At 56.5% G+C, this 27,120-nt stretch overlaps 1 protein-coding gene across 13 annotated transcripts in view; it reads right to left on the bottom strand.

Annotated features, from left to right (window-relative positions):
- Positions 1-27,120, bottom strand: part of DYSF (dysferlin) — a 222,354-nt gene that overhangs the window by 85,736 nt on the left and 109,498 nt on the right. For all 13 annotated transcript variants that reach the window (XM_029231978.1, XM_029231975.1, XM_029231971.1 and 10 more), the window contains 6 exons: positions 26,529-26,643; positions 26,135-26,240; positions 25,737-25,879; positions 23,843-24,016; positions 8,292-8,385; positions 7,722-7,799 (listed from right to left, as the gene is read on the bottom strand). In XM_029231978.1, the coding sequence (XP_029087811.1) occupies positions 7,722-7,799; positions 8,292-8,385; positions 23,843-24,016; positions 25,737-25,879; positions 26,135-26,240; positions 26,529-26,643 (710 nt within the window). The remainder of the gene's footprint in view (positions 1-7,721; positions 7,800-8,291; positions 8,386-23,842; positions 24,017-25,736; positions 25,880-26,134; positions 26,241-26,528; positions 26,644-27,120) is intronic.

Raw genomic sequence — 27,120 nt, forward strand, 5'->3', positions numbered from 1 at the left:
GGAGCCCTATCCTGGGGGTACCCCCCCACCTCCATCTTCCGTGTGGCCAGCCGGTGGCCACCATGGGGAGATGGGACCGAGGTCCCGGAGAGTGGGCGCAAAGATCCAGAGAGCTTCCCTTCTGGGCTCTTTCCTGGGCTGGTTGCTGGAGGCAAAATGAATAGATTGTGCATTCATTCATTCATTCATTCATTCATTCATTCATTCATCCAACAAGCACTTACTGACTGAGTGCCTTCTGCATGACAGGCCGGGGGCTAGGTGCTAGGGGCTGAGGATACATTTGGAGCAAAACGGTAATCTGTACAAACAAACATAAAATTACAATTTCGATCATGCTTTGAAGAACGCATATGAGGTGCAGTGGCGTGTGAGAGAGGGATCTGGCATGGCTGAGTCTGCATTTCAGCAAGCTAACTCTGGCCGCCACCTGGAGAAGAGACTGGAGGGGGCAGAAGTGGGTGCAGGGAGACCAGTTATGAAACTACTGCAGGGGTTCAGGCAGGGAGGGTGGTGGCTTAGATGGGTGGGGGCACTAGAGAGAAACAAAGGGATTCAAGGGCTATTGAGCGGTGGGGGGGGTGTGAGGGGAACCCTAAGATCCCTGCAGCTCCCTGATGCCCCCAAACTACTTTCCAGCCTATCGGCCCCAGCCATGCTAGCCTGGGACCCACCCAGGAGGCATTCCCTCTGCCTGGTCCCAAAGCATCACTAGAGAAGATTCTAGGGCAGTGGTTCTCAAATGTGAGCATGCAGCAGAGTCGTCTGGAAGGCTGGCAGAGACTGCTGGGTCCCACCCTCAGAGACTCCTTCATCGGGTCTGGGGTGGGGCCTGAGAACTGACATTTCTAACAAGTTCCCAGGTGTTGCTAATGCTGCCTTTCAGGACTACACTTGGAAACCAATGCCAGAGAAGGTCCCATGGGACTGAGTGCATGTAATTTGGGACAAGAGCAAAGGGCTCGGAGGAGGGGGCTCCTCCAACTTCTCTCATTAGGGGGCAGGGTCCAGTTTGCTGCCATTTTGTAAGACTCGACGTGCCAGATGCTGCAGGCATGTGGACAGGGAAGTCTGGGGATGCAGGAGGCTGGCAGCTGGATGCTAGATGTCCGGCAGGGCTGAGCCCAAATGCTCTATCACATGCCCTATACCCTTGGCAGCTTCTCCATCCTGTAGCACCTTGTATCCTCTGCACCCTCCAGGGCAGCCCCCACGTGACTCAAGAGGGCCTCAGCGCCAGACATCTAGAGCCGGGGTGTCCAACTGCAGTCCTGGGGCTGAGATGGGGAGATAGCTCTTCCCCACAGAGGGGAGGGGAGCAGGCCAGTCTCTCCCTGGCCATCAAGAGTCCAAGTGGCATGCCACAGCCACTGCACAGGAGGTGGCAGAGTGGCTATTGAAGAGGTGGGAAAGTTGGAGTGGGCAACAGGAGGACTTCCACCAAGAGATGGAGTGGGGGACAGGGTCCAGGATTCTGGCTATTGCCCAAAGGGCTTGTTTTAAGGGGGGGGGGGGGGGGGCGGGATTCATGTTAGGAAACAGAAGCTACGGGCACTCACTGGCCGAACAATGCTGGGTTTGCCCAACAGGAGGCCGCCACCAGGCTAGGACCAGCTTGCCAGCCTTCAGGCACAAAAACGAACTGGGGTCAATCTGGGAGGGCTTCCTGTAGGAAACTGGTTTTGAACCTGATTCTGGAGGTAGAAGAGGGTAATGGGGGGCCCTTGGCAGAAGAAGGGGCAGGGGAGACATGCCCACCACATCTTGCCACGCCCACCAGGTGGGAGCCTCCCTGGCATGGGGCTCTCCCTTCCCATGCACCAGCCTGGCAGGGCTGGCCCAAGCCGTTCCCTTCCTGGCCCTGGCAGGGCCCAGCGGCGTCTGTGCATTTAATGAAACCGTCTGGCTGTGATACCATCAGCTCCAAGCTCGGCAGAGAACCTCTCCCCGGTTCCAGTAAGAAAAAGAGGGCGCGTTCCGATAAATAAAACCATATTCGAGAGCCAGCGAAAAAGCCCCTTTTGTTCCCGCCCCCTGTGCTTCCCAAGGCTTTATTTTTATAAGCGCGCGGGCCCCAGACCGACCGCATTTACACAAAGATCACAATTGCACATTGTGGCGGCCATGCACGCTGTATTGGTGTTGGCAGCGCCCCCCACGCTGGCCCCCGAGCAGGCGACTCCTTCCAGCAGCCCCATCAGCGCAGGCAATGAGCTCAGCACTGGGGGAAAGGGAGGGGGTGGCTTTCAAACAAAAATCACCCAGACCCACACGCTCGCCCCGCCCGCCGGGGCGGGGGGGGGAAAACACACAACAAAGGCATTGTAAGGAGCAGGCCTGGAGGCCTGGGGCCTCAGACACTGGGCTACTGTGTGCTGGGGCCTGGCCTCTCCCCGCACAAGGCCCAGCCCCTCAAAAAAAGAGAAACAAGGGGGGTGGGGTGTTGCTGAAGCAAGGTGGTCAGATGAAGGGGAGCCAGACGGACCCACAGACACAAGCCTCTTCCAGGAAAGCCAGGAGGATGGAGAGGCAGATCCCAAGGAGAGGTGGAGGGGAGGGGAGAGGCCAGCTCTTCCCAGAGCCACTCCAGTAGGGGAGGGCCAGCTTCAGCCCTCCGGCCTCACCTGCCAAGCCACACGGAGCACCCCCGGCACTGAAGCTGGATCGGAGCTCTGTGAGGACCACAGGCTGCCCTGGGAGCTCCAGCCAAGAACACACAAGGGTTCTTCTACTGGACTCCATCACCACAGGAGGCCCCAGGCAGGTGATTGCTGGACCGGCAGCCCTGTGCCTGATCTCTGCTGTTCAGGCCTTCCCGGAGCTCCAAGAAGGACCCTTCTGCAGTCATAATACGCTAAGCTTCCCTCATGGGCCCTCCCTCCAAATGCTCAGACCACAGGGCAGCTGTCATCATACCCCTCGTCAGAAGAGGGAGCTTTGCCCCAGAAAGACCACCAGCCCCTACTCACAGGTGCCTGGGGCCAGACTCCCTGACTCCTGGTCAGTGCTCTTTCTACCTGCCACGAACATGGGAAAAGGGCCCTTAAGACAGGGTGGAGTAGACTGCCGGTAATCAAGGCATTGCAAACAAAAACTGCAATACAGCAGTATTTTTCCTATAAAATTAAGAAAAATTGTTTAGATTTATAAAACCCGGTGTTGGCAAATATTTGACGAAATAGGTACTCTCCTTTATTGCTGGAAGCAATTCAGCAACCCTTTAGAAAAGCAATCAGGCAGTATGACCTGAAAAACATAAAACTGTTTACACCCTGTTTCCCATATTTCTGGGAATCATCCAAATGAACCATAAAGCTATATGAACAAAGATGCTCGCTCCAGCATTACCTGCAATCCGTCATTCGCCCACCATACAGTTATTGACTGACCCGCATATGGTAGGTAGGCACAGTGCTCTGAATATGAAGGTGTACGAGACACGGTCCGGGCTCTGAAGATCATGACTGCTGCTTGGAAGTGTTAACTAAACATCAGTTACAATACAAAGCGATGTGCAGCTTCACGGGGGAGCGTTCAGGGCGCTAGGGGTGGGGGTACGCCCTGGAGTCTGGTGGCGTCAAGTCAGTACCCCCAAAGCGGTCTCCAACCCCAAGTCTCAAGAATAAGGAGGTAACCGAGGTGGACCAAAGAGAAGAGGGTGGCCAGGCATGCAGCACAGCACTGGCAAAAGCACTAAAGAGCACTCAGGGAACAGCAAGTCTGTCTGAGGGGAGGAAGGTAGCGCCCCGGGGCCCCAGGGAGGAGGACGCAGGCGGGCAGATCACAAACGGTCCTGGACTCGCGCTCAGCGAGTTGGGCTGAATCCTGTCCATCAGAGTTCCCCAAAATGTGTTCTTCGCAAGGCGAGTTCTTGGGGAATGAAGGAACGCTAAACACGTTCAACAGGCTCCTTTCCTGCAGCCACCCCAGCCTTCAATGCCACCGTGATTCGTAAATCGCTAAGCGTGCAGTGTTTCCCAGTCTCTCTCGCTCAGGAACCCTTTTTAAGTGGAGCATTTCACAAGCCTCCAGCACACCTTGGAAAACAGCTTCTTAAGCTCATTGGGAGAATTCCCCCAGCCAAAGCCAAACTTAACAGAAAGCTGTGCTTCAGAAGAGGGGGTGGGCTCGGACTGGAGTCCAGACAGAGGAAGCCCACAAGCAAGGGCTCCCCAGCCCCACCCAAGCCAGAGTCTGGATCTGGGGTAGACGAAAGCACTGGTCCCCACGGAGGTGACTTCAGCTGTGGGCCAACCATGGTTCACCAGACCTCACTGTGGCCTGGCCTGGCAGCAACGCCCCTCAGGACCACCCAACTAGCACACAGCTTTGACCTCCCTGGAACCATGAGGCCGGCAAAGAGGGCACAGGACCTTCTGCTTTCTTGGCAGACACTCTACCCCCATAAATGAATAACTTGGCATCTGACCTACTAGCCTTCTCTCATCTCCTTCGTTAACCAAGTGGGGCCCCTGAGCCCACTGACCCATGAGACTCTCAAGGAGGAGTTTCTGGGTGCCTCAAGCTAAGGGCCATGCCCTGGAATGTGAGCTGCCCAAGGGTCCTCCCTCCTGGCGGCAGCTCTGTAAGCAGAGCTTATGGCTCCCTCAAACCACACCGGCGGTCGCCGGCTGGGGGTCGAGGCAAAGCAGAATTCCCTGGAGTATAACAGGGCAAAGGAGACAGCACACTCCCCGATCCCCTTTGAGAAATATCCGTCTACAGGGAAGAGCAACTCAGCTCTGACCGCTGTTCACAGCCACAATGCTGCCCAGTAGGTACGGCACTGAGGACAAGTGATTTCTAAGTCCTCTGGAGTCCTGTCTTTTCTGTTCAAAGTAGATCCAGTTTGTATTCCAGATGCTCACCCAGCAGTGGCAACCCTATCCCAATGTAAGAGAAGCCATTTGAATTAAGCATCATTTCACATTTTTTATACCTAATCACTATGCTGGCCACACACACTCATAAGCACACAAGCACAGGCCACACTCGCCCTTCCAGTGGTCCAGAGAATTGATGCCGGGCCTCCACTCAAACCCCACCCAAGGCAAAATCCTCAGGCAGCCTGGATGGCAGTGTCTCCACAAGCCTCCCTCCCCGACCGAGTTCAGTGTTATTCAACAAGTGTTTCCTGGACAATTCCTGTGTCCCCCACACCTTCAGCCAAGGAGAAGAAATAGAGAGAGCACTGGCCTTGTGGCAGCCCCAAGGCCCACCACACAAGGGACTAGCAGAGGGCACAGCACAGGGTCATGGGGGCCCCGCTGGGGAAAAGCCCAGGGCAGCAAGGTCAGAGCGCTTCCCAAGGAGAGCCCTCTGGGCTGCAGACGCCAGCAAGCAGGCTGGAAGACGACACCAGCGACAGACTCTGTGCCGGACCCTCCCCAGACCCCAGACATTCCTGATTCACACAGGAGTTTCCTCTGAGAAATGCCAGCCAGTGGCCACGCACAGCCTCCAGCCACCTCAGGGTCAGTTCCAGGGGAGAAACTGCTTCGGTTTAGGGTTTGGGAGTGAAAATAAACACTCTGGGTTTTATAGGTTCACCCGTGTTGGCTGCTGTTTTCCTTTCCAGCAGCCGCTCAATCAGGCCTTTCATTCAGAAGCCAGCGGCCTCTGAGGAAGCCCTGGGCAGTGCCCTCAAAGCTCAAGGGATGTTTATTTGGGGGAGGGGGTGGAGCTAGGATGGAAAGTGTGACGTCTCCTTCGGCCCCGGTACCAGGCTGACCCTGCCTGCAGTCCCCAGAGGTGCGGGTCCCCCGGAGGAGCACCCTCCCTGCAGGGTCCACCCCCAGCCCGGCCAGTGGAGGACAAGGGGCCCTCGACCTGCACCCCACTTACCCACCCCACACACACAAACCTGCCGCCTGCACCCCGACCTCTCACACCCTCCCCCGAAGGAAGAGGAAGCAAGACTGTGAATTAGGTCACTTCTCTTCTCCTTGGGGTAGGTGCTGATTGTCAGAAAGCATCCTGGCCAAGGTTCCCAGGAAGTTGCAGCTGCAGAGATCTCCCCCGCACTCCCACAACCCCCCACACCCCGCCACCTGCCAATCCCCATGTGCTTGTTGCTCCATCCACCCTGAGCCTGGCTGCGTGGGGCTAGAGAAACAGTCACTGAGAGGAGAGGAACACGAGGAAGCACAGCTGTCCCCGGGTCGGGGAGGAGCAGGGTCCAGAAAGGAGGACGGGCGCCTGGCCGTGAGCTGAGTGCCATCCTGTGAACAGGAGGTCACTCCCATAGAAGAACTCAGGTCTACTCAAGTAAGTAGCAAGCACTTGGAGTGGGGTACATCACTTGTCAGCTATTTTAACTCAAGCAGTTTAGTTTCTTCATCTGTAAAATGGGGATGTTCAATGCCTGCTTCACAGGACAGTTGTAAGGGATACATGAAAAAACGTCAGCAAAGCGCCTAGGCTCATAGTGAGCACTTAGTAAGTGCTAGTTCTTTAGAACCTGCTGCAGGCTCAAGGGTAAGTCAAGGTCCCTTCCTGGAGGAGCTCAGAGTCATGGCGGGAAGAATATGACAGAGGTAGAGGGCAAGTGATCTATGCAGTGGGTAAGGACTCTGAGAGAGGTGCTGGTGAGGTCCTGGCCAGGTGCTGAGGAAGCAACAACCAGCTCAGCTTGGGGAAGAGTCAGAGAGCATCTGGGCTGGGTCTTGAAGGATGAGTAGGAGTTCACTGTATTAAAAATAGGGAGGGAAGGCATTCTAGGCACTGAGCACAAAGGCCAGAAATGTGGAAGAACTAGACAAACGTTGACGAAAGTTGGTGCAGCCAGAGCTAGCAGATAGAGGGGAATTAGGGAAAGATGAAACTGGTGAGATCCAAAGGGGTCAGATCACGAAGGGGTTGTCTGCCAGGCTAAAGAGTTGGGGATTTACCTGTTAGTGTCTATGTCTGAAATCAGGGGAGTGACATGAGCAGCTGTGTCTGGGGTTGTGTGGAAGGTCACAGGGAGGCCAGGAGATGACTGGAGCATTCAGATAAAAGGGGCAAGGCCAGTGTGAGACGGCAGCCACGATGCAGAATAGGAGGGAACAATCTCCAAGACAGATTCAGGAGCCAGAATCAACAGAACTGGGCACCTGACTGTTAACCAACCTGATGGGTAGTAGAAGCGCATTGACATGATACTAAGACTAAGGTGGGATGTAAAGGGGGGCCTGGATCTGGGGGAGGGGTCCCAAGGAGTTCAGCTTGGACAAGATGAACTGAGGTGCCTCTGAGGCTTCTAGGGGAGACATCGAAAATGTGGCTGGACATAAAGGAACTAAAGACCTGGAAGCTTCCCCCACAGGAGTGGCTACTGGGCTGCCTGGGGGACCCCAGTGCCCAGAGAAGAGAACACACACAGAACTCTCGGAAGCATCAGGCTTAGAGGGTAGTAGCTCAGTAGGAGCAGGTAGGGCAGCAGGAAGCTGCAGGAGACCAGGAGAGAGGGGTGTCCCAGGGGCCAAGGCCAGAGGGGCTTTCAGGAGGAGGGGATGGTCAGTAAAACCAAAACCTGCAGAGGGGTCAAGCAGGCCACCTGACAACCAGGAGGACACGGTGACCTGACTGCAGCCCTCACCTCCACAAACCCAACAAACACAGCGCCCCCCGATCCACCATAGGAGAAGCCTGGGCCATGTTCCCTGTGGTCTGAAGGCCCGATGACTCTGTTCCCAGCCCTCAGTCCCTGGTCCCTGGCTCTCCTCCCTCCTCCCACCTACCAGAAAAGGAGTCCTTGTCCATCGCAGGCAGATCCCGGGCCTGGTACATGTAGCAGCGTAGATGGTAGCGGTTCCCGTCTGCACCAAGGAAGAAGCAGATGCCAGCTGAGGGGCTGGGGGTGACCAAGATCTGGGGCTACAGGGGAGGACAGAGGGTGTCCCTAGAGGGGACAGTGCACAGAGGGGCTGGATGGTAGAAACGACATGTGTACGCGATGCTGGAGTTAGCTGCTCTCAAGATCAGGAGAGCAGACCACAGCCCAAAGGTGGACCCCCAAGTGATGTGTCCTTGGGCCTGGTGACAGCTGGGGAGGTGGCGGAGGAGGGGGAAGGAGTGGAGCGGTCCCAGATGATGGGGGCAGTGAGAATGCACGGCGCCTTGAATGCTGGATTTCAGGCTTAGAGCTCACATACACACACACCAAGAGACACTGACCCACTAACAAAACACCCAGACTCAGTCCTCCTCAGCCCCCACGCATACACCCGACCATGTGACCCACACAAACAGGAACGTCAGGCTGACACTCAACCGTGTCACCCCGGTAGGCACCTCCAAACGTCACTTACAGTCAAAGATGCAGGAAATCGTGGGTCTGTTCACGCCAAAGCTCAAGGTGGAGACAGACTTGGAATCTTCACTCCTGTCGTCCACCACGCCGCCCTGGAGATGGAGAGCTGGTCACCGCAGACTCTGACCCCAGAGCCTGGGGGTGGCAGGGAGGCTGGTTCGGAGAGTCAGGTCCCCAGAGTCCTTTAGACAAGGCCCCTCACCTGCCCAAAGCTCTGATTTCACTCCAGGGCAGCGCCTCCCCAGACCCCAGTGTTAAGTCCACAGGGAAATTCTCCCTCTCTAGTGGAGACCAGACAAGCCAGGATGGGATTTTGAGCTGTTCCAGCCTAAGAGGTTAGAGTTTGCTAGAAGGAAGGACTTGAAGGGGCTCTCTGAGAGGGAATCCAGTGGGGATCTGCCCGGGCTGATGAGTTTAGGGGAGCCCGAGTCTGGAGGGCCCTGTCTAGCATCTCTGTCCCACCCAAGACATGTCTGGACACGGTGCTGGTGCCAGGGACACACAGGCACTTAGCTGGGCCCCCAGCTCTGGGGAGAAGTTGCACTGCATCCTCCACTGTCTCTCATCAGCTCCCACCGTGCTGACGGTCAGAGGAGGTCTCAGCCTGAGGACAGGGGACAGGAGTCGAGACAGGGTGGGTCTACACACGGCCTCAGAAGCTGTGTGTAAACCTTGCCCTTGTTAGCGCTGGGCTCTAACCACTGGGCCATAAACAGCCTCCTTGGACCAGATGCCCACCTCCTTGGTGCACTGCTTCCCTCCACCACCACCTCTGCCACACCGCAGCCCCTCATCAGGGATGAGCCCCAGCGGGGATCTCAAGGCCCCCACAGAAATTGAAAATGTGCCAGTCACATGGCAGCCCGTCCTTCCAGACCTGGCTTTCTGTGATATCAGCTCCACCAGCCTCCCACGGCAGAAGCCCAACAGAGAGACTGCCCGCTTCCTCTGCAAGCCCTCCCCCCTCCCCACACTGTCACCTGCCCCAGTCCCTCGCCAGTCCCTCTTCCCAACACACAAGCACGCACACCCTTGAAAGAAAACCCCGGCCTCCCCTCCCGTGGCATTTTCACCCCGCCCAGGCCCACCCAGAGCAGCCACTTCCCAAGGCCACCATGCCCCCCACCTGGCGGCAGCCATTTCCCAGGAGTCTCGACCTCTCCCCAGGCCCTGCAGCTACATCGTGGCCCCACCCCCCTAGATGTACGGCCACCTAGGTGCTCCTTCTCTCCAAACCATGCCCACCCTCAGGGCCTAGCCCCAGACCTCCAGTCCAAGAAGCTTCCCTGGGTGCCCGCCCGCTGGCTTCCGATCCGCCCGAACCCAGGACCAGAACCAGCTGCATTACCCACACTCAGCACCCGGCTCCCGGCCTGAAGCCCTCCATGGCTCTCGCCACCTGAAGGGTCCTGGTCAGACCCCCAGTGACCTGCTCCACCTTCCCCCTCCAACACCAGGGCTTACTTCCCCCAAATCCAATCGGGCAGGCCACGCTCCCCAAAGCTGGCCCAGACATGCACCTGCTCCCAATGCAAGCTCCTACCGTTCCCTGCCAAGAATGCTGGTCCTCCCCCAAATCAGCTCATCTTAGGACACCCAGGGAAGGCCTGCCCTGGTCACTCTGGGTCAACAAGGAAATGCAACCTAAAGGTAGGCAGTCATCCTCTGCTCCATCCCACAAAAGAGCCCATAAAACATATACGGGGAAAAGACATGTGCATCTGCTCTCCCAGGGGACCCACTGAGGTCTGGCTACAACTGGGTGGGCTCTGGCTCCTAGCACAGGACACCCCACTTTCTGACAGGAAGATACGGTGAGCCCCCCCCTTTGGCCACAATTTCAACACAAGCTCTAGAATCAGATTCCTTGGGCTCCAGCTACCATTTACTAGCTGTGTGACTTTGGGCAGGTCGCTTAACCTCTCTGCACAAGTCTCTATAAATGTGGGATAATTCTCCAGTATCTATCTCAGAGAGTTGCTGGGACTCTTAGGAAGATAAATCACATGTTGTGTTAGCACACCACCTGGGGAGGTCATAAACCATGAAGTTACTAATTGTGCTCAGGGGTGGTATTCATACACCCCATATTTGTTCAAAATTGTTCCAGGAGCTGGAAAAGTGGACATTTCAGTGCAAAGTCACAGTCCTGGGCAGAAATTAAAATCAGTCAATCAAGCAATCAACCTCTCTCCACACACACACACACACACACACGCACACACACGCATGCACACACACGCGCGGGCACACACGCGCATACACACATGCACGCACGCACACACACATACACCCACACAGAAGAGCAGGACAACAGGGAGGGATGCCATACTACAGACAGGTGAGAACCCAAAGGCCACAGCAATCTTCCCTCCCGGCAGGCGTGGGTCCCGGGCATCCTGGGTTCCCGCCAGGAGAGGCGCTGGGCCCAGCCTCACAGCTCTGGCCCTGCCACCACCCACACCAAGCCCAGCAGCTAGTAGCTCTGGCCGCAGGGTCTACGAGGCCGCACGTAGAGCCGGAGCTGGGGGCCCAGCAGGCCACCCCAGGCGTGAGGTACAGGGACGCCAAGGAAAGCAGGTCAGGATGCTGGAACCAGGGTTCGGCCAGCCCCCAGGTGCCACGAGGCTTAGCGCAGGCAGCTCAGTGCGCCTTGGTCGGGGGGAGGGCAGGCTCTGTAGCCCCTCCACCTCACCCTGGCCACACATATGCCCCACGCCAGCAAGTAGGGCACTGAGGTGAGTGCGGGGAGGGAAGCCGCCTCCAGCTCCCATGGGCCCCGTGATTTCTCTCTCCCACCAGGTGCCTGCAGGGACCTCCACGCTTGCGGGCTGCCTCCAGGGCACATCCCCACTCAGCGCGCACCTGCTCCAGGTGGCCCCCCCAGCCGCGTCCCGTCAGCAGCGGTGCCACCCAATGGCCTCTGTCCAGGGCTTTGGCAGCACTTTCTGGGTCTCTGTCCAAAGGCAGGGCCGCCTGCCTGTGATAAAAAAAGGTGTCCCCCTCCCTGGGATTTCCACAAGGCTGGGGCCAGGTACCTCAGGCCCGGCTCAGTCCTGGCCCACAGCAGGCCCTGGCACCGAGAATGACACCCTTCAGAGGCAGAACCAGCGCTCCCTTGGAATGGCCCTAAGGGGCTGCCAAGGCTCTTCCACCTGCCCTGTCTCCAGAGGAGGGGCCCACAGCCGCTCCCCCTGGTCCACAGGGCCTCTGTCCGCCCCCACTCCCATCCGCCACCCTTGCGTGGCCTTGCCTCCGCCTCCCTTCCCTCCCTGCTCAAGGAGACAGACAGGGGTTGCTGGGAAGAAGCTAGGAGAACCAGGACGACACACGCACCTAGAGTCCCCAGTAAGTTCAGTCCCGCCAGAGGAGCCTCAGCCCTGCAGTCAGCCAGGTTCCCAGGCTGGGCAGAATTCCACCCACACAGCAGGCCAGTGCCTTTACATCCTCTGGCCCACTGACCTTCCCGGGGGGGACCTGGGCTCTCCACGAATCCCATTCAGACCTTAGGAGCAGAGCGGAGGCCGGCCCCTCTCCCAGCCCGGTGGTAGCCCCTGCGTTGAGTCTCCAGCAGTCAGGTTGCTCACCCCCAAACACCACAGCCTGCTGCTTCCACACTCAAACCAGCTGAACCCCCAGGGTCCCCTTTCTCGCCCTCAGGCCTCCTGCACGTAGTTCTCTCTGCCCTGCTCTTTCCCTGGCTTTTTCCTCAGACATCCAGTCTCACCTTCAGGGTCACCCTGCAAGGATGAGTTAGGTACGCCTCCCGTGTGCTCCCACAGAGCCCCAGATTTCCCCCCTTACTGCATATATCACCCTCCATTGTAAATACCTGTTCACTGTCTGCCCCTCCCACAGAGCTTTGTGAGGTTCCCCCCATGCACCCAGCATCCAGCAGAACCCCTCACACACAGCGGGTGCCCCATTAATAATTAGAGAATGAGTGAATGAATGAATGAGCACACAACTTTCTGGGAAGAGCTGATGACAAAGACCAGCCCATCGCCAGGTCAGGGGATCAGCCTGTGCGTTAACACAGATAATCCAATGTCACGCTTTTTCCACTCTGAAGCATATTTTTGGCTTTCACACGTGGACATACATGGCTCACGTTTGGGAATTTCTCTCAAAGCAAACAATGAAGTCTCATGAAAAGATGATTTGGGAGCTTCTGGGAAGCATCTCCCTCCCGTCAGCCCGTCCCTCTGACATGCCACTTGTGTTTATTGAACACCTACTTTGTGCCAGGCCTTTCCCATATTCGAGTTGGAAAATAGGTATTGCTGCTTGTGGAGACATAAAATGTCACCTCCCCAGAGAGGCCTTCCCTGACCAAAGGTCAAAAATCATGTTCACATCCACACCGTCACATATCCCACCCCACACACCCCAACCCCACATAATAGCCCTGTCTACTCTCTTATTCAGCTTTACTGTTCCTCATAGCACGTATTACCCCACACATTTGCTATATTAACGTTTTTGTTCATTGTCTCTCTGGCTCCATAAGGGCACTGCTGTGTCCCCAGAACCCGCTACGATGCCTGGCACACAGAAGCCCTTGGCAAATACTTACTGATCAAGGAAAAAAATCCAAGTTGAGCCCCAGTCTCTGTAGGTGCCTCTCCTGTCACATAATCACCCATTTTCTGGAGGGAACTGTCTGGGGCTAAAGGAACTTTCTGGGCCGAGCCTGACTTGAGGGAAGCACCCCCTGAGAAAGCGATGATGTTGGCAGAGGGGAGAAGAGGGGGTCAGTGGAGACGCAGCAGAGATGCTGCCCTTAGCATCTATCCTCACAGCAGAATCCTGCCGACACCTTACCACCTTACAACAGGGACTGTTACTGCCTTTGTTCTCCAGACGGGCAAACTATGGCACACAAAGGCCAAGCCACTTAACGACTGCACGGAAGAAGAGCGGCCTGCAACTCCCTGACATTGCACAGCATGTGCATAGAGTAGACGATCAGAGCGACTCATTCATTTTACAGACCCTGAAGCTCCGACATAGAGAACATCAGGCTGTCAGTCCCCGGGGAATCGGGCTCCATGTCAGGCACCAGGAAGTGGGGTGGGGGGCAGGTGCCTGGAGCTCACAGTGTGGGTCGGAGGAGGGTAGCTGGGGGTGCCTCGGGGAAGCCTGAAACTCAGATTCCTCACTGTAAAGTGGCCATCGTGGTAACACTCACCCCGATGGGCTACTGAGGAAAATGCAGGGGGTTTCAGCCTTGGCACTATTGACATTTGGGGCTACATAACTCTGCTGTGGGAGCTGCCCTGTGCATTGCTGGATGTTTAGCAGTATCCCTGGCCTCTACCCATTAGATGTCCATAGCTGCCCCCCTCCCTCTGCTGTGACCACCAAAAATATCTCCAGACATTGTCAAATGTCCCTTGGGGGATGGGGTGGGGGATAGAAATTGTCCCCAGCTGAGAACCACAGGTGGAAATTAAAGGAAACGTACCCACAGCCCTTGACAGGTCCCTGCACATAATCAGCATTCAGTGGTGCCAGTTTCATTCTTTCATCTCACCAGTTTCATGCTGAACAATACCTTCCCCCGCCTTAATCCCTGCCCTCTGGCTTTAAGTTTGGAATTCATCACCATCCCTCTGCCACAGGACCTTTGCACTGGCTGTCCTCACCACCTGGAATGCCCTCCAGACAAGCTAACTTGAGCTCTTCCCTCAACTCAGTCATCACTGAGGCTTGGACACTTCCTTGACTGCCCTGCCTTTATCAGCAGCCCCTACCCAGCCTCTCCTAGCATCTCTCCTGCATCCATCTTTCCATGTGTATAGGTAAGGCATGCACGTTCCTTTATCCCCTGCACCTGACCCCAGTGTCTGGCACTTAGTAGGCATTCAGTGAAGATTTATCGCATGGAATGAATCACCAGCATCCCCGCCCTAAGGCATGTGCACAGCACTCAGGCCTAAGGTCCCAGGGAAAGGGACAGGAAAGTGTGCATCAGACAGCATCTGACCCTGGGGCTCAGGGTCAGATGCCACCAGAGAAAGAGAGAGTGATGTGGGCTCACTTACACCCCAGGATGGGGCCATTTGTGGGGTGGAATGGAACATGGTGGGCCCTTGGAAGGTCCCATTCAGGAAGGTTTCCCGGAGGAGGGGAAATAAGAGGGGTGCTGGAACAGGGGCAGCAGTGACACGCTGGAGGCCTGTCCCCCCAGAGCTTAGGGAAGGCTTGGCTAGAGGGCCAAGGCTGGGGCAGGGCGAGGCCGGGAGCAGTGGGGCTGGCTTCCTTCTGCTCTCACTTGGAGCCCTGAGCAGAACCAGGCTGCAGGGGTAGCTAACGGTCTGGTTTCCACCCACCCACCCTTCACCCCCACTCCGCACTCACACTCTTCCCCAGCCCCAGGCCAGGCTCGGGGCATTGAGTTTCCCACAGTCACATTCCTACCTCCATAGCTCATGCCGATGTGACTCCCAGGCTGGGGCTGGCAGCCACGCAGTCTGTGGCCACGCACTTGGTCTTGTGGCTAGCTGTGGGAGGGACCCTGCTGCTCGCCCAAGGGGACTGGGGGGCCTCCAACCCGCTGTTGCCCCGCTGGCAGCCACGGCTCCCTGGAGATGCCCGAGCTCAGGAGGGTGAGGAACTCTCCTTCCCAGATGCCAGGGCTCCCCAGGGGTCCCCTGAGCCAGTGACCAAGCCCACCTTTTCTGCTGAGGGCTGACATCCCGGGACCCTGGCCGCCACACAGGGAGGAGGTGGGCAGGTTCTGGGAAAACAAGGAGTCTGTGAAGGGGACTCCTCGACCCACCTAAAGTGGATCCAAGACCGAGCAGCAGACCCCTGGCGTTTCTGAGATTCTTTCTGCACACAGGCTGTCGCACACAGGCTCTCACACACATGCCTCCTCCCTCTGGCACTCCCACACGGGGCCCAGAGGTCTGGTTCAGGATCTATAAAGCAGAGGCACGGAGGAGACAGAAGGGGCCAGAGCAGAGGAGGACGCAGCAAAAAGACACAGGCTGAGCAGCAGGGCTGAGTAAGAGGGGGACAGAAACACAGAAGCCACACTCACGGCGGTCAGGAAAAAATGGAACCTCGGAGGTAGCTCCAGGGGCCACCAGGGCACGCCCTGCCCCAGCGGAGTCAAGCATATGGGTTTCAGGGGCCAGCCACCCTCCTCACCTTACAGGAAGGACTCAATTCCTATGTCTGATGGATCCAAAGAGCACAGGTGACAGAGCTGACAGGAAAGGCGCCACTATGGGGAGCCCCAATCTCTTTCTTTATGTAAACAAGATCAGAGGACCCCTGAGAGCAGCAGGTGCTGGAGCTGGCTCTCAGGGCTCATGAGAGATCATTAAATTTCCAGCCATTTGCAAGCCATTTGTTAAACACAGTCACTTGTAAAAATTAAATCAGATAAATTTGTAACTTCAGAAATTATTTCTAAAACAAAGGTGATAAATATTCAAACGCATCACTTCCAAATTCTTCCACTACCTTTTACTGTTATCTTGCTCCCAAGGTGATTTACATCTAGAGTATCTGTGAGGTGGAAGTACTATATAAACACTATATAATGGTGTGCTACTGCCCATCTCCTCCTATCCGCACATTCTGTGATCTCACATTGAGACCTTGCAATTGGCCATGGCAGGGATATCTATACCGTATGAGCAAATGCTACAAGAAGAGCTGGATTTGTTCTCTGGATTTTTTTCCGGAGAGCCAGTTGTTAAACGTCGACCAGCACAGGCAGGCCTCGGGTGACCTGCCAGGATCTCTTCTTCACCATCAGCTCTGCTGGGACACCCAAATAACAAATGACAATGTAGAGAAGAGTGCTATGAACCTGTGCAGCCCAGCCATCATCCATAAGATTTTTCACAATATTCAACCAAGGAAACACCACTAAAATAATTATTACTTGTTTTCTCTGTGCCTCACTTTGTTTCTCTGTAAAATGGGAGCACTAATAAAATCTACCTCAGGATTATTGGGAGGCCTAAATGAGATAATACATGAACAGGGCAGAGGGCACTGCCTGACACACAGCATGTGCTCTAGAACAGCTGACAAACTTTCTCCATAAAGGGCCTGAGAGTAAATACTTTCACCTTTGCCAGCCATATAGGCTCTGTTGCAACTACTCAGCTGCCATAGCAGCGGACAGCAGCCGTAGACAATGTGCACATGGATGAGCGTGGCTGTGCTGATACAGCCCTGTTTACACAAAAAGGCAGAGGGCCAGACTTGGCCAGTGGGCCATCGTTTGCCAACCCCTGCTCTGTAAGGGGAGGGGGTTATTTTTGCTGTGTTGTTATCACCTCCATCTGATAAGTGAGAAAACTGGGACCCAGAGATTCATGTTTTCCTTCAGGGTGCATGGGAAATTCGCTGGTAGAGCCCGGGATCTCCCAGGACCCCCGCAGGGCTCTTCCCAGCTCCTGCTTCCCCATCAGAACTCAGCACCTGAGCAGGGATCTGAGGCAGGACAGGACTAAGTGCCAAGTCAGGGCCCTGGGGAGCCCCCACCCATGTCACTGCCCTGACTGCTCTGGGCTCCGCTTCCAGGGAAACCCCACACAGGCCCACAGGCCAGGCCAGAGGAGAACCCTGTAAAAGAGAAAACTTGGGAACACACAGCCCTCCCTTCCTAATCAGGGCTGATTGCAACCTTAAGTGAAATAGCAGGCGAGTGTGCAACCCCATTTAATTTACAGCTGGAGCCAGGGCTTGAGAGCAGCTGCGAAACTCCTTGCAAAGCTACCAGCCAGCCCCTGGGGAGCCTGGGAGTGGAATTAGGAAACCTGGAGAATCCACAATGCCACGTGTGGGCTGGCATGAGTGTCTGTGTTTGCATGTGCCTGTGTGTCCTGCCCTCTAGGCTTTCCAGGTCTCTGAAGTCTGCAGAGGACGCTCAGGCAGGTTTTAGGCCATGCCAGAGTGCCTCCGTCATCAGGACGACTGTATGTCCTCGTTTGCCTAGCTTATGCCTATTTTCCAACATGATTTTTAATAGTGTCCAGACCAGACAATAAATTATAAGGTCACCCTAGCCACTGTGGACACACCCTCATGCACGTATAATGACACACAGGGGGTGCAGCCGTCCCATCCACCCAGCAGTAACACACACAGTCCATGCTTACCTGTGTGCTGGCATTGTGTCTCAGGTACACAGACACACAAGTTTCAGTGGACGCACGCAGGCTTCAGCGTCCAAATCTTGAGTGAGATAGACCCAGAGTCCACATAGTTGGAGGATTTACTCTGTGTAATCCTCCGGTGGCCCTCAACCTGCCCCGTAGCACAATGCCAGGTGTGGAACAGGTGCTTGATTAGGACATTCAAGAGACACAGAGCCGCCTTCCAATGGCCCACAGACCCAGCCAGGGGTCTTGATTACTTAATAAGGCAAAGCCCTTTCACCGCCCAGGTGCTGCCCCTGCTCAAAGCAGCCACTCTAGGAAGCATGCCTAGGTGCCCCCGCACACAGCAGGATTTCATCCAGGTCCAGAGATGGCCCCTCCCCTCCCCATCCACATCTGACCTCCTTTTCAGCCAGTTCAAATTCCCAAATTCCTCCTCTCTGGCACCGGCTTCTCCCTGACCCCCTTCCCAGCACTTCCGACTCCCAGCTGCCCTTCCCTGCCCCCTGACTGGGGCTGGGGATGCCTGTCTCTGTGGGCCCTTGGCACTTCAGGTCAGGACTCAGGCCCCTGCCAACCAATTGGAGGCTTCCTGGCTGGGGGCAGTGGTGCCAACTCCTCTCTAGCTGCCCAACTGCTCCAGGGAGGCCAAGCTGCCTGGCTACAAGACGAGGAGGGGGATGCATCCAGCTGAGGGCTCCAGCCAGCGCCCATGATGCTCCCTGGGACCCCACTCAAGGGCCCTCTATGGGGGAAGGACTTTATGCCCTCATAGCAAGTGGGGAGATGAATCTGGGGAGAGAGAGCAGAAGAGCCCGCTCTTCCGCCCTTGGTTCTAGAACTGACTCATGCCGTGCCGCTGGGCAAACTCCTTCTCAGGCCTCAGTTTCTTCTGGAGCTACATTAGGGGCTCAGAGTTGTTCTAGAGCAGCACTGTCCAAGAGAACTTTCTGTAGTGATGGAACTATTCTGCACTGTCCAATATGGTAGCCACTAGCCAGGCGTGGCTGTCGAGCTCTTCGAATGTGGCCGGTGTGACTGGGGAACGGAATTTTCTTATTTTAATCACTTTAAATGTAAATTTAAATAGCCACACCTGGCTAGTGGCTTTCATGTTAGACAGTGCAGTTCTGGAACCTCAGTCTCCGCAACTGTAAAATGGGTATAATCATAGAATCCAGCCTTCTGGGGTCCCTGTGAGGATGAAATGAGACAATGCACGTACAGCTCTCAGCCTGGTCTTCGGCACAAGGTAAAACAGATTTTTGTAATTCTTACCCTCTTTGGATCCTAGATTTTCTTGAGAATTGGAGAAAACCATGGACTTTACATCAGAATTTACTCACCACAGACACACACATGCACACTGCACACACACGCATATCACACATGTGCACACGTCATATACATCCATACACACACGTGCTTACACGTCAGACACACGTGCACACACAGATCACACATGCACACCCACAACTCTGCATCCAATTTCAAGTAGCACCAAAGCCAGGTGGAGAGTGCTTTCGAACATGAAAGTTCCTTCCAGCTCTAAAAATCTCCAAGACTAGGAGCACATGCGGCCGAGTCTCCATCTCCTCTTCTCCCTGCCCGGGCTCAGGCATCTCAGAAAACCCTTCCAGACACTCCGGGCCAAGCGCAAAGACAGGGCTCTGGAAAAATCCTCGCGCGTGGAGGGCAGGCCCAGGGCAAGGGCCACAGGATGGATTCTGTGAGCTCATCCCCGGCAGCCGTCACCAGCGTTCTCAGAGAGTCTGGTGGCGTCAGGAGGGGGTGACTGGGTGGACGCCGGCGGTGGCGGTGGCGGCGGCAGCGAGGGGTGTGGGGCAGAGAGGGAGGCTGGATGGAACACGCTATAATAGCAGCTTTGTGCTCCACTTCCCAGCTCCCTGGGAACGCCAGGAAGATTATGAAACCTGGTGTCTTTGGGAATGCCAGGATATTAGCTGGAAAAAGAATAATACGAAAATAAAATAATGCTCGGGATGGAGACAGCAGACGATTAGCAGACAGAGCCAGGGCCTCCCGCTCCGCAGAGGGAGCCAGGCTTGGCCCCGGCAGAAGGTTTCAGGGAAAGGCTGCCCGTGCTAATGAGCAGACTGGGCCTGCCTTGCAGTGAGACGTCTTCAGGAGGGGAGCTGGCAAGTGAGGCCCAGCTTGCTGGTGGACGCATGGGCCAGGGGACGGGCAGTAGGAGGCAAGGGGGCGCCACAGGCCTGGCCCTTGCACCCAGACATCCAGAACTGTCAGATTACCAGAAAGCCCACCTGGCCACCACCCACAGTCCTGGACTCCTCCAAGCTCTGCCTCCCCAGGTCCTCCTCCGAGAAGCCACCCTCATTAGGCACTGTCACTCTGGAATGACCCTTAGTCTGCCCTTCAGCACTTTGGAGATGCAGCTTCTGTTGGGTTTATTTGCATTCACACGTGAATATCCCTCTTCCTAATCAGACAGGGGTTTCCCATGAGCCAGGCCTCCACTATCAGGTGGAGGATCATTGGAAGAAAAGATCACTTTCTCCCCACAAGGAGCAGGGAGAACATGTCACCTGCCCCTGCCTCGCTCTCTAGGGCCCTGGTGACACACCTCCAGTCAGGAACAGACACCCTGCCTCCCTCAGAGAGGCACCCCGGTAGTGGCCGATGTGACTGCCTCCCTCATCTTCGGGATGCACTGTGCACCCGACATCCTTGTTACTCAAAGATGGTCCTTGGACCAGCAGCATGGGCTGTGAGAAATGGAGACTCTCGGGCCCCACCCAGACAGCAGATCAAGAGCATACGTTTTAACAAGATCCTCAGATGGGTCTTATGTTCATTAAAACTGAGAAGCACCTCTGTACTTGGGTTATGTCCTTAATCCTTACGAGGACCCATACATGTAATGACATTCATAAGTAACAGAGTCACTAAAGGGACAAGTGACCTATCCACAGCTGAAGCAGAGGAAGCAGAATTCAAACCAAACCAGTGCCATTCAGAAGCCTCACCCACCCCACCACACTCCCGCCAAGTGAATCGGCAGGCATCAGTGACCAGCGGGCAGAGGCCAGTACCCAGAACAATAGATTGGTCCTGGCACCCAGAAAACCCAACCATCTGCCCCAATGATGCAGGGTGGACTCTAGCCCCAGTGCCTTGCTGGAGCATCAGTACATCCCTGGATGAAGGACAGCAGACTTAGGGATGGGAACCCAGGCCATCCTCGGTCCTGGCAGGAAGCATGTAAAGGTGACCATGGAAGGGGAGAGCGTGTGTGTGTGCGTGCGTGTGCGTGCATGTGTGTGTGTGTGTGTGTGTGTGTGTGAGCACACGTGCTGATGGGGGCTCATTTGCTCAAGTAGAGTGGTCCAGACAGTTTCTGTCCAATGGGCCTGTGGTCCTGTCCAAGCGCTGGTCACACCTAAAGACTGTCCAACTCCAGGTTTGTGGATCCAGCCGTTCTAACCACTGTCTGCCTCCGGCTCCCTATGTCAGCAAAGTTCCCTCAGGACTCTGGGCTTCACTACTTCGGTTTCTTCCACATTTCACAGGCGAGTCCCAACTGCATCACAATCATTCACTTTCCCACTTGACGTTTGATTTCAATGCTCCCTCATGACATTTTTCTCCCACGTAAAGAGTAAACGGCCTGGTTTCTGTGTTCTGGGAAACGGCCCTCTTCATTCTCCCGGTCGCTGAGCCATGAAAGCTTGGCAGTGGGTCCGCCAGCCTTGCTCGTCTTCTTCCCCTAGATCCTGACCAGCCCCAGAGCCATCCACGCTTCCATCCACGGGTTTCTGGGCACCTCCGGCCTTGTGCCCTCTCTCCTCTCAGCCCCCTCGCCTCACAGCTGATGCTCAGCTCCCACGCCCCCAGCCTCCCTGCCCTGGGCCACCTGGCAGGCAGCCTCCAGGTCCATCTTCCTCATACAGCACTTCACCATGTGTGTCACACTTGCCAGTGCCAACCGTGAACTCATCGCAGCCCCAGGCCCACCCCGCCCCGTGGCCTGACGATGGCAGCGGCCCTACCGTCCACCCAGCAGAGCGTCTGATGCCCACTGGACCCTTCCCTCCCCAAGCCCTGCTACTCCACCTCCCTCCACTTCGGTCCCTTGGCCCCCACCCCAGATGGTCACATCTTCCCAGATCTCTAACCAAGCCTCCTGATGGTCTCCTGATGGGAGGCTCTCCGGCCCCAGCCATCCTCCACAGCTACTTGATTAATGGCCCTAAAACCCAGCTCTGACCAGAGCACTCCTCCTCCACTCAACAACCCACACTTGCTCCTACTGCTCATTCAAGAGAAGAGTCCTGGGCTTCCCTGGTGGCTCAGTGGTAGAGAGTCCGCCTGCCGATGCAGGGGACACAGGTTCGTGCCCCAGTCCGGGAAGATCCCACATGCCGCGGAGCAGCTGGGCCCGTGAGCCATGGCCGCTGAGCCTGCGTGTCCTGTGCTCCACAACGGGAGAGGCCACAGCAGTGAGAGGCCCGCGTACCGCAAAAAAAAAAAAAAAGAGAAGAGTCCTGTGGTCGTCATCTATAGCTCTGGGTCCACCACCATTTGGGGTTTTTTCCTTTTCAGATGCTCTTCTCCCCAGCCTGTGGGGCTGTCAACCACAGAAAAGGGGCGTGACCCAGGACGGTCATTCAGAACATTCCGTTCCTCGCCCTCAGGCTCAGGGGCTGGTGTGGGCACAGGGCCAAGCAGAGCCAGTCAATCGCACAGGAGGCAGTACTGGCACTACTGAGAAAGTGCAACTCTCCGCTCCGGGGTCTCCAGCTGTGAGGAAACAGGATGCCCGCCGGGCTGTGCTAGCTGTAAAGGTGGCGTCAGCCTCTGTCACAGGCACCATCTTTGCCAACGACATGGAAAGAGCCAGTGTGAGAACGGGGCCAAGACAGAGGAGCGAGTCGGGGACACTGTGTGAGCCCCTAGTTCCTGCCAGGCCTAATGCCTGATTCACCTCGGTGAATCAGATTCCCAGCAATCTGAGCTCTTAAGCTCTTTTTCTCTCTTCAGCCCACTTTGGTTGTGTTTCCGTCGGATGAAAACGAGTCCTGGCTCCTTAGAGGGCAAGCACCCTCAGACCTGGCCCTGCCTCTGAGGCCTGCTGAGGTCTTTATTCCCCACTCCTCAGCTGGAACCACACAAAATCCCCCAGGCACTGCCCTGTGCCCAAGCTAGGCCCCTTCTGACAGGACAAGGAGACTCCCGGCTGCAGCTGCTCCAGCCTGGGTGGCAGTTCCAACTCCCACCTGAGCACCAGCTCAGGGCCCCAGAGAGCCCAGAGCTCTGCCGTCTCCTTCCAGCCTCCTGACCACTTGGCCCCCAAGACCCAGGAGGGGCTCCCTCCAGAGCCTCTGACATCATCTGGGCCCCGGAGGGTTTCCTCTCCCACACTGGCACCCCTGGGAGTGATGGAACCTCCAGGCTCTGCCCACTACCCCTCGGAGCCACTGCCAGCCTCAACTCCCTTCTCTGTAGCCATCCCATCGGGTCAGGGGCCTGCCCCACTGTACTCCCTGGCTGAGGGCTAGGACACACTGCTCCACACCCAGACGAAATGCTCATATGGACGCACGCGCACGCACGCACGCGCACGCACACACAGCTGGCTCACATGGACACACTCAGATTCCATCAGCCAGTGAAGCTGGTGGGACCTGCTCCCCTGTGTCACAGCCCAAAGCCCCCTCAGGGGACAGGCAGTCCTACCTGGATTTCAGAGAAGGTGTCTCCTCCTAGGCATCTCACTCCCAATGCTTGGACGGAGTCTCCAAACCAACAGAGTGGGGGACAGGCTGTCTCCTGGCCCTGAATGTCCCCACTCAGACTGTCCAGGAAGGGTCTGCTCATCTCTGCTGCGGAACACATCATCCTGACCCTGGATAACCTTGACCTGACGCCCATTCCACTGGCTCTGGGAAGTACTCTCTGAGACAGCACAGCCAGCCTGGGGTTTGGTCTCTGAGGCACATCTCTCCCCCAAATTCCCGAGGATGCGCACAAGATAGCGTCCTCTCAGGAGGACAAGGACATTCAGGGTCACTAGACCTCTCAGGCTACTCCCTTGGACCAGGCCAAAGCCTCCCAGACCCAACCCCAGGCCAGCCAGCCTCTTCAAGAAGAGCCAGATCCCTTGGCCCCCGTCACAGGTCAGACCATCAAAAGGCTGGGGCCCTCTCCCCTGGTCCCTTCTCAATTACCAAAAAAGCAGTGGGTCTTCTGGTGCCAAGAAATGAGCTATTTTATTTTAGGAGGACACCCAGACTGGTGTCCACCTTCCCCACACGCAACCTCAGAGGACTGAAGCCAAAGTCCTGTCCCGGGGTCCTCTGCACCTCTCCTGCGTCAGCCCTGAACAGCCCTGGGAGACCACGCTGCACCCCACCAACCCAAGATGACCACTGTCACGTACCAGGGCCCCCTCGAGGGCAAACACAGCTGCAGGCCCCGTCTTCTCCAGTGGCTCCATGCGGCGGCGCCAGCGGCGGCGGCGAAAGGCGTCTGTCTTGCGGTACTCCAGGTGGAACTTCCAGCCAAAGAGCGAGGCGTACTCCCAGCCCTCACCCTCTGCCTCTGCCTGCCTGTGCTGCATGGGAGAACAGGGCAGACTCAGAGGCCACTTGGCAGGTTGGTGGGGAGTCCTGGGTTGGGCTCCAGCTGTGCCCTCCCTGCCCTCCACGATTCCCCCACACACACCCCACACCATCACCCTCCAGGTGGGAAAACCTGGGAGGGCCGCCCGGAGGAGGGGGCTCTGAGCAGCTTCTGCAGTGACAAGAGCCCCGGGTCAGGAAATCAGGGGGAGAAGAGGCTCCCTAGGCTGTGGGGAGGTCCAAGGAGCCAAGAAAGGAAGGTAGGCTGAGCAGTGATGAAAACACTGGGCTTTCAGCTTGTTTGCTTATTTGGATTCTGGGTGGATTTCACGAATCCAAGGTTTTCTTGTCATTTCCTTTTTCTTCTTCATATCCCAACTTATAAAAGTGGAAATGGGTCTGCAATTCAGAGGCAAAATGAAGAGCCCATTTCCCAGCCCCAGGCTGTTTCTCCACGAGGCTAGGCCTACGTCAGTGTGGAGAGACCCCCGCACTTCTTCTCAAGGGGTCCTTTCCCAGCCTGGGGGAGCCCCAGAAGCCCCTTCCCATCCACCTCGTGACCTGAGATGATCCTCAGGTCAGGCCCAGGCCATGAGCTCGGTGACAGTCCCAGTCCCGGAGGCCAGTTGCGTCCCTCTCCAGGAACGATGCTGGTGGTGAGGGAGCAGGCAAGGCACACCGCCTGGCAAGGCTTTGCCTCTGTCCCCTGGGTGCCCTCACAGGGAGAGTGGAGTCTGGTTCATGCCACCAGGAACAGCCTGCTGCCCAAAAGCCTTGCCTCTCCTGGGACCCAGTGACCTTCCTCTCTAGATTCACTGTGACCAGAGAGAGAGGAAGGGACTCGGGTCATGCCAAAGGCTATTCCCGGACTGGGGGAGGCCTAGTTCTCGAGCCAAAATTCCAACGTGCGCTTGGGAAGGAAGGACGCAGGCCAGGAGGGTTCCAGGGAGGCAGGCCCTGAGGCTGTGCACGACACAGGCATCTGTGTGACCCCAGGAGCAGGTACAGGCACTCATGTGCCCACACAAGCTCACTCTGCACCTGTCTGTGTCCCAAGAGTATCTGGGCACGGCCGTGGGCATGTGTGCTCACACTGTGTACATGCCCTCTGGTAAATGCTGACCAAGCCCACCCAAGCCCCTTGACCAGCATCGCCCTTCTCCAGGGAACTGGCCATGCTGGAGGGAAAAGGCTCCCTCCAGCACGCCCCCAGCAACCCCCAGCCAATGACTGACGGCTAAGACCGTACTAAGCCCACCCCCCTTGCCTGGTGAGGAGGATTCTGTGGCGCTCCAGGCTGAGCCCCTTCCCGAACCACAGCTCAAGCCAAAGCTGACTTTGCCGGAGGCCACATCCTTGCTCCTGGCACTTCTGAGAGTACTGCCTCAATAAACTGCATGCAGCCGAGTCCCTGTCTCAGACTCTGCCCCTCGGACACCTAGCCATAGACACACTCTAGATATGCCTTTGCACCTTCCAGGTCTGTGCGTGAAGTCCAAGTGCATCCCCTTGCTTGGTCATGGGCATTTGGGTGTTTTCTGTCCGTGTGCATCTGTGTGAGTGCTGGGTGCGATCTGCGAGCATCTCGAGTGAGCCCGTGTGTCTTGTACATGTCCCCTGCACAGAGGTGTGCACCTGTGCCCAGCTGGCCTCCCCTCCCCAGGGCCTCACCCCTACCCATGCCCCACCCTCCCCCCCACCGACTGGGCTCACCCTCTTCAGCGCCTCCATCTGGCTGAGGTCCCTCCTGCGCAGGCGGACCCAGCGCCGCCGACGGTGTGTGTAGTACATCTTCTCAGCAGGGACCCAGTGCCTCGGCTTCCGGTCCGGGGGGATGGTGATGCTGTACTCCCAGCCTGGGGGAGAGGGGCCCATCACTCACTGCCTGGCTATTCCCCATCTCTCCATTTGGGGAACGTTCACAGACTTTCACGTGGCCACTGACTCCCAATTTGTAGTTTATAGTGAGGACTCATCCAGGAAGTCCCCCAGATGAAGTAGCCCAGTGAAGGCCAGAACCCCAGGCCCAAGGGGCCTGCACTCAACCGTGCCCCCTTCCGGCATGCCTCGCGAGTCTGCCGGGTGCTCACTGGGCTCTACGTGCCGCCCACCTTGTTCGTCAACGGCCCGATTGAGGTCCGTGGACCACTCTTCATCTTCCCACTTCCAGCCCAGCGGGCACTCGATGTCATCCTTGGGAAGCACCTTCTCCCCGTTCTGGGGTAACACAGGCCAGGCAAGCATGAGAAGAGACAGACGTGATCAGGGAAGATGAGAAGATGCAACCTGACAACATATATTCTAAAGCCCCAGGTGTGACTCGGGCTCAGTGTCCTACCCTTGCCAGATCTCACACACTGTCCCCCTGGAAACCAGGGCATGGATGCTGGGGACGTGGGAGCAGGGGAGAACATTCCTCTTCTTTCAGTCACAGGCCCCTCTTGGGCCCAAATGTCCAGGCCTCCAGGAAAGCAGAGCCCACCTGCCCCAAGAGCACCCCCTTACCACGTCCGTGTAGTTGTCGCTCATGTAGATCCACTGGCCTCCGGGGAGCCGGGTCTGGTTCTCAAACACTTCCTCCACGAAGCTCAGGTGGCCCGCGTCGGTGTCATGAAGCAGGCTGTGGGCGGGGGCGGGTCAGAGCTTCCGCCGAAGAGACCCCCCGGGCCGTCCACAACCCCCAGCAGAGCACCCCAGAGCCTGGGCCAACCTTCCTGTGTCAGCCTCACCCCAACCAACAACAAGAGAGATGAGGGGAGAGAGAGGAGGGGCAGCGAGTCAAGGGGAGACCCAGGGAGACACTTGCAGACAGAAGAGAAAGTCACCACCAAGATAAAGAAAGAGAAAAGGAAGCCAACTGAAGACGTCAAAAACCCGGTGGGTAGTTGAAGCTCAATAGATAGTTGTAGAAATGTAAAATGTTATCGAGCTATATACTTAAGATTTGAGTACATGACTACAATATATGTTACTCTTCAATTTTTAAAAAGAAAAACCAAACAAACAGTTGTTGAATATCAACCGAACTGGAAAAAAGAGAGAGGAGAAGGAGGTGGAGATGGCGATGCAGATGGAGAAGGACGAACGAGGCTGTTCT

The sequence above is a fragment of the Monodon monoceros genome, unplaced genomic scaffold (assembly GCF_005190385.1).
Source record: "Monodon monoceros isolate NGI ecotype Baffin Bay Population unplaced genomic scaffold, NGI_Narwhal_1 Super_Scaffold_19, whole genome shotgun sequence".
Lineage (NCBI taxonomy): Eukaryota > Metazoa > Chordata > Mammalia > Artiodactyla > Monodontidae > Monodon > Monodon monoceros.